We start from the raw sequence: 7089 nt of genomic DNA on the forward strand, positions 1-7089 counted from the left end.
AAATATTTTACAATGTGGTAACTAAAAATTGAACTTCCATTTTATATCTCATTGACATGAGCATTTTACAAACATTTTACAGTCTCTTCCTAATAATTTTAGATGTTGACACCATCAATATGGTAAATAACAAGAGTCATTGAAAATGATTGCATGAAAGTTGTATTTAACGAACTATTCAACACAATATTTTTCATCAAATATTCAACACAATGTTGAAACACGTGAATTTATATAGAGATTTTCTATTTAAACCTCGCACTTCTATTTGTTCACCCTCAATACTTAAATAATTAAGCTGTAAGTTTTATTATTGTGTAAAAAAAAAAAAATGTCATTCAACTTAATAATTAGAACTAGTACATCTATACATACACCACCACACACCCCACCACTCTTCATATTAAGTTTTAGACATCTCCTTCCAACTTCCTATTTACAAACTCTCTCTCTCTCTCTCTCTCTATGAAGTTCTCAACTCAACAGTACAAGTGTTAGAATTCCAGTTACAATTTTAGAGAGAGGTAAAACTGTTTCTTTCTCTAGAAAGTATTAAATTTCGGATTTGGGGTTTCATTTGTGTGTTTTTTTTTTGCTGGAAACAAAGAAAATTGTGAGGTTTAAATAGAAAATCTCTTTTAGTTCTTATTTGTTAAGTTTGTGATGTATTTAAGGGTAGTTTGAGAATATAGTGGGGTTTTCTTAGAAATTGTGAAAATTTAAATTAAAAGTTGGGATAAACTTACAACATGGGATGAACTAAGAGAAGTGTGAGGTTTAAATAGAAAATCTCTTTATATAACTTACTAAAAAAAAGTGTATATAAAAAAAAAATTGGGTTAGTAATTTATAAATTCAAACGAAATAATTTTGACTAGAGACGCTCAACAAGAGGGAGTTCAAGAGAACTATATATATAATCATATGATTGATATCCACAAAATGAAAAATACTTAATTCCCTCCCACCAAAGAAAATGAATATTTAATTCCCGTCCAAACTGGCCTAGAACTTATCAATTTGCAGCACCCAATTTTCTTTGACTGAAATCGAACAGATTTTATATTCAAAATTTGAATTTTGGGATAAAAGTTGGATGCTTTTTAAAAATACTTTTTATTCTTGAAATAGTTATTAAAAAAAGGAGGGTGCGTGGGACAATGTTGGAAGTAGGGTTATGATGAGTGTTATGACTGTAATCACACATTTATATATAATTAATTATATATATTTAGCCACACACAATCAAGCGGGGGTGCTGTTGACAATTAACCTTTCAAGTAGATCTGAAATCTACCACTCCCCAGTCTCCCTCAAAAGATAGATTCCAGAGAGAGAGACAGGAGAGTGAGACAGAGACTTTCCAACTCTCTACTGAGCAAAACCCGCTTGTTTACACTTGAAACCCTACTGAGTGAGTAGTAGTGATATACAGAGTCCAACAACTGTGTTGTTTTAGCCCCAAAAACCATTTTTCTCTCTCTGTTGTTTTTCTCTCTCTAGAGAGGCAGACCCAAGAAAACCCCTCATGGGTTCCTATGAAGTTACAAACATACTCTTCACTAAGATCAAGGCCTTAGACCCAGAAAATGCCATCAAAATCATGGGTTATCTTCTCATACAAGATCTTGCCGAGAAAGATTTGATTCGCTTGGCTTATGGTCCGGAGACCCTTTTGCACTCGCTGATTGTGAGGGCTAAAATCCAGTTGGGCCTTTGCTCGAGCACTTCGACTACATCTTCCACACCTTCCTCTCCTTCACCGCTAAATCCCATAGCCAGACCAACTAACGCCAACCCATTTTCACAGTCTTCCCCTAGAATCCCGAACGGTTTTGATTTTGGGAAAAACCCATCTTCTCCCTCCTCAAATGCCTGGCCACTTTCTGGTTTCCCAAACAACTCCATTAGCCCAAAGTCAAGCCCTTTACTCTCTTACGACAATATCCGAGCCGGGTCAGTTTCACTTCCAGTACATTCACCCCGCTACAGCAAGGATGGTGGGGGTGATGTTTGGCCTGGCGGCGACCTCATTGACGAGCACCAACTCAATGAGTACCTCTCATTTCTCAATGAGTCTTCTTCCTCGTCGAGGCCCGAGGATTTCATCGATCCTCGGCTCGAATTGGGTCATGGGGTTCCTGATTGGGCTCATTCTGTCAACAATGGTGATGCCCATTTCCACAGAAGGAGCTATTCGGCTAGCGATGCGTGTCTCGGGTCCGAAGATGCTGCTTTGGGAGGGGGGTTCAAGCCATGCCTTTACTTTGCCAGAGGGTTTTGCAAGAACGGAAGCAATTGCAAGTTTGTGCATGGCGGTTTTGCTGATTCCTTGGACGGTTCTGGTGCCATTGTGGGGTCTCCGAGTAATCTAGACAGTTTCGAGCAGCAGGAGGAGATGATGAGGTTGAAGGCTGCTCAGCAACAGAGATTAGCTGCTGCTTCTCAGTTCATGGGTGGAGGGTCACCTACTCCTTACAGCAAGTACATGAATTTCCTTTTGCAACAGCAAAATGACCCTCAGAGGTATATTGGAGTGGTCTATTTCTCTGTTTGCTGTTGCTTTTATTTGGGTGTGGTTATTGATTTTGAGTCTGTTGGAGACAACCCATTTTGCTCTTTATAGATTATTTTCTTTGTCATTAAGTGTGGTTTGTGTTGGTTATTGATTTTTTCTCTTTTCGGGTTCAAATTTTTTTTTTCTTGGTGGCATTCTGTTGCATTGTAGAGTGGCAGCGATGATGATGGGGGAAGAATTTTACAAGTTTGGGCGATGTCGACCTGATAGAAACGACCTTTTGGCAATGTCTTCAGTTGAAAAGGCGAGCTCGGCTTCAAGACAGATCTACTTGACATTCCCAGCTGAGAGCACTTTTAAAGATGAAGATGTTTCAGAATACTTCTGGTAAAATTATACATCATATTATTTCCTTATTATTTGTTATTAGGACCAAGTCTTCGGTCAACCTTCAGTATGAGTTAAGTTGCTACTCGGATTATTGGTAGAATAATTTTTTTTTTTTTTTTTTGATAATAATGCCTTAGCACTTTGGTCAGCTTTCATGACAACCAATTACTCAGTAACGGCAATCCTTACCATGCCAAGGTTTTAGAGTGTCTCTAGCCTTAGTGGCATCAGTCCTTTATGTTTGAACTTTTTCCAGAAGATAAAGTTAAGAAGTTGTTCAAGGTTTTCATTGCCTTGAAGGCCTCCAAAGCATCATCAATTGTTTATGGTCAAGTCTTGGATAGAGGTTGTGGCGTTTCAAGACCTTGACGTTAGTTTGCTTGTTTTTTCATTTGTAACCCTGGCCTTGATATACACGGTTTGGTTTTCTAGAGGAGTGGTACTTTGCATTTCAAGTACAGGATATTCAGAAGCAAGGGTTGTGATTTTGCTTAAGTTACACCTGATAGGAGAAAATTTTGCACCACCTTGTCATATCAGTTATCTGTGTGTCCAACAAATAAATTTTAAATTTCAGAAGTTCAGGTATATTTTTGCTCCTCCACTATGGTTTTAATGGGCTTGCATTTCATCTTGTATGAAAATCTATTTGTTTGGCTGCAATGAAAAGGTACGTATGTAACTTTACTATTCTGATAAGTTAGCTAGTATGAGAAGAAATTTTGGGATTGTTGGCTTTGTGTATTTGGATACATTGTTAAGAGTCTAAACCAATAAGGATTGCTCTTTCTATCCCTGCCTAATGCTTGCATAAGAGCCCTGCTAGTCAGGTGTAAAATTTTATACAGTGTGCCATATCATGCAACGAGCACATTAATCAGGCTTTGATGGCTAATGCTAAGTCTTTGTGTTGACCCCTTCACCTGCTCCAACTTGACACTGAAGATCTTGAGTGTCTTTGATGGCCATTTGCAGAATTTCTGTGGTATATTTGCTCAAGGCCATTTTAAACTTGTAAAAGCTGTTTGGTTGTTTCTCTTACCTTTATTAACGATATGATTAATTTCATTAATTATCCACAACAACGATCAACTTATTGGAACACAAAGTTATTGCTGACTTCTAGTGTATATACTACTGTGTATTGTCACTAAAGTATTCAATTGGTCCTCTGCTGTGAATACAAGTGTATCGTCATCCATCATTCGACAACAAAAGATATATCTGATCTAGTACTCTCCTGGAAGAGTTTCCATGACTCTCACCTTTTATTTTTTTTACACTAGCAATGAGACATCATTGTTTGAATCTGTCACATAACACACCTAAATATTTTTGCTCGGTATGCCATGATACGATTTAGTCATTGATGATTTCTTTTTTCTTTTCTAGAAATTAGATACAGATTAAGCAAGAAAATTGAAATAACGAGAACTGCACGACCTTGGAATTCAGCAATGCATGATTATTGGAGACGTCCTACAGGATGTCACAGTGAATATGACAATAATAGGAAAACAATTTTTGAGTTCTCGTGATACAATATTTGAATCTTGAGTGAACTCATAAACACTTGATTTTAAGAATGGATGGCCAAATGTGGTTTGAATATTACCTAGGGTTTACTCAGTAAACTTTACTGTTACAAACCAAAGGAGTTCTTTGTATTATTACAAGGGAAGATATCATAATGTCATTCTTGTTATATTGTTTAAAGGTTCAGAATTTGGAATTTCTATTAAATAGTTCCTTTTTGTACTTTTGAAGCAAGTACGGGCCAGTTCAAGATGTAAGGATTCCATACCAGCAGAAAAGAATGTTTGGTTTTGTTACATTTGTCTACCCAGAAACTGTGAGGCTCATATTGTCCAAAGGAAATCCTCATTTTATATGTGATTCCCGTGTGCTTGTCAAGCCCTACAAGGAGAAGGGAAAAGTCCTGGATAAGTATGTATATCATTGCTCTTTTACAATATAATCTTATGCTTTCTTCACTTTGCACTGATGCTTTAACTGCTGATTGTCTACAGGAGGCAACAGCAACAACAGCATCTAGAGAGGGGAGAATTTTCACAATCTTTGAGCCCTGGTGGTCTTGATTCTAGAGATCCCTATGATCTCCAACTTGGTTAGTGAAACAAGATTGGATACTTTTCTTCGTTACATATACTCTATTTGAAAGAGAATAGGGTTAAATGAATTTTAAGATGGCTTCTCATTTGGCTAACAATTAAAAAAGAAAAAACTCTCTCTCTCTACACACATGCACACGGACACACATGTATGCGTATGTGCATTTATACATATTATTGTTCTTGTTTTTATTGAATGCAGCATCACAATTCTCATTGATTTTTTATTACTTGAATTTGTTTTCTACTAGGGGGAAGAATGTTCTATGGTACACAGGAGATGCTATTGAGAAGAAAATTGGAGGAGCAGGCCGAATTACAGCAAGCCATTGAACTCCAAGGGAGAAGAGTCATGAGTCTGCAGCTCCCAGACTGGAAGAATGACCGCTTACCCCATCACCAGCGCAGTCTGTCTGTTGGTGCTCATGTTCCCTTAAGTCCTCAGTCTCATGTGCAGATCAATCAAAATGTCATTCCGTTTGATAGCATTAAACAAGAAGTTTCAGAAGGTTGTCTGATTGACTTTAAACGTTCTAATATACATATTTAAACTTTAAGATGAAGTGTTGGGTTGCTGACTGCTGAATATACATGTTGCAGGCCACGGTGATATTCCAGCTGTCTCAATTTCTGTGACTGCTGAGCAGCACCTTCAGAAGGAAGATAATTTTGCTTTCATTCACAATAATGGCAATGGCAAAAACAAGGAGCAAGGCTCCTACTTGGAAACTCCTGATCTTCAGAAAAGGTATGGAGCTTAACTTTCATATCAAGAGAAAGTTGACAATAGCAAACAACATTATATGATTTTATCTATACTGGTGCTTTTGTTTTTCTGGATTTTTCTAGTTTGAGCTTCTATTGTAATCAGGTCCTTTTGTATTTTCGAATAATAAAGATATTTTTTTTCCGTTTTTGTGGTTGTCATGATAGCAGTGTAGAGCAGGTCCTTCCTGATTGCCTTTTTGCTGCTCCCTCAAATTCAGCTGGGGATCATCTCTCTGACTTGTCAACCGCTGTGTCAGATCTTAATGATACCATCATAACTGCTGAAAACAAATCATCATCATCATCAGTCAATTCTGCCAGCTGCATGGCTTCTCATTAATGCTGATTGATTTTGCTAGGGTAATAGCTAATTCATTTTGTTCTCTGTAGATGTCCTTGCTAGGGATTGTAGTCATGCAATCAAACAATCTTTTTATTATGTTGGGTTATGTTCCTATGCAGGAGAGTAGAGAAGCATATACAAGGAAGAAAAATCCTCTAGATGTATAGCTGAATTATACCTACATCAAAGAGTAGATCCATAGAGAAGATCGCAACAAGGTCTCACCGTCATCAATACATACTGCTAACCGATACTACATATTTCATACGCAAGGAGAAACGAAATGAAATTACGAGAGTAGGATTTGTCGCTTTTGCTACTTTGTACCCTCTCTGTAGGTGTGCTGACCACCACACAGGCTAGACCAGAACAAGGATTGTAACTTCTATCTACAGTCATATACACCACTTTTCTCTCTATCGTATTTTCCTTCTGATGTGAATTTTGGCTAGTGTTTTAAGTTTTGCATTAGAGTATTTGATGCTTTTTGTACATAAACTTGGACAGAAGTTTAAAGTAGACTTTTCACAAGTATACAAATTATTGTATCACTATAGCATGTATGATATGGATGGGGAAAAAAAGCCATAGCTTCCCTTGACCTTTTTGTTTTGTTTGGTCATGATTGTTCGTTCCTGTCTGATGTTGCAGCATCACATGATCACCGAATATAGGGGTAGAAAGGGGATTTCATATAACCTTTGATCAAAGTTTTCTTTTAGGTGGCTTTCGTAATGTACTGTAGTTTGCTTTTTCTGCTAAATCCACATGTGGGCCAACAACCAAGTCGTCACATGGGTGCTGACATTTATATAAATGGTTTATCAGGCTCTGTCAGACTCCTTTCACTTTCACTTTCGCTTTATTGAAATGTTTGTTTATGAATCTTTGTATTTTTGGAAGCTGGAGCCCTCAATGCTCTCTCTGGCTCGGTTTAA

General features: G+C 37.4%; 1 protein-coding gene across 2 annotated transcripts; it reads left to right on the forward strand.

The window, feature by feature from the left end:
* Nucleotides 1–1239: 1239 nt before the first annotated feature.
* Nucleotides 1240–6691, forward strand: LOC103326746 (zinc finger CCCH domain-containing protein 55-like). 2 transcript variants are annotated; one of them, XM_008228987.2, is made up of 8 exons: nucleotides 1240–2526; nucleotides 2729–2905; nucleotides 4676–4855; nucleotides 4939–5036; nucleotides 5292–5549; nucleotides 5641–5788; nucleotides 5974–6168; nucleotides 6271–6691. In XM_008228987.2, exons 1-7 carry the CDS (start codon nucleotides 1529–1531, stop codon nucleotides 6146–6148), a joined length of 2034 nt encoding a protein of 677 aa, XP_008227209.2. In that variant the 5' UTR covers nucleotides 1240–1528; the 3' UTR covers nucleotides 6149–6168; nucleotides 6271–6691. The 2 variants fall into 2 exon arrangements, with proteins under 2 accessions (XP_008227209.2, XP_008227210.2); XM_008228988.2 differs by having other exon boundaries at nucleotides 5977–6168.
* The last annotated feature ends 398 nt before the right edge of the window (nucleotides 6692–7089 follow it).

The sequence above is a fragment of the Prunus mume genome, linkage group LG3, assembly GCF_029339155.1.
Source record: "Prunus mume cultivar Tortuosa linkage group LG3, ASM2933915v1, whole genome shotgun sequence".
Lineage (NCBI taxonomy): Eukaryota > Viridiplantae > Streptophyta > Magnoliopsida > Rosales > Rosaceae > Prunus > Prunus mume.

Coding starts and splice junctions, on each gene's coding strand:
- LOC103326746 (XM_008228987.2), top strand. CDS start 1,529: ATGGGTTCCTATGAAGTTACAAACATACTCTTCACTAAGATCAAGGCC. Junction 2,527..2,728: donor CAGCAAAATGACCCTCAGAG/GTATATTGGAGT, acceptor GTTGCATTGTAG/AGTGGCAGCGATGATGATGG. Junction 2,906..4,675: donor GATGTTTCAGAATACTTCTG/GTAAAATTATAC, acceptor GTACTTTTGAAG/CAAGTACGGGCCAGTTCAAG.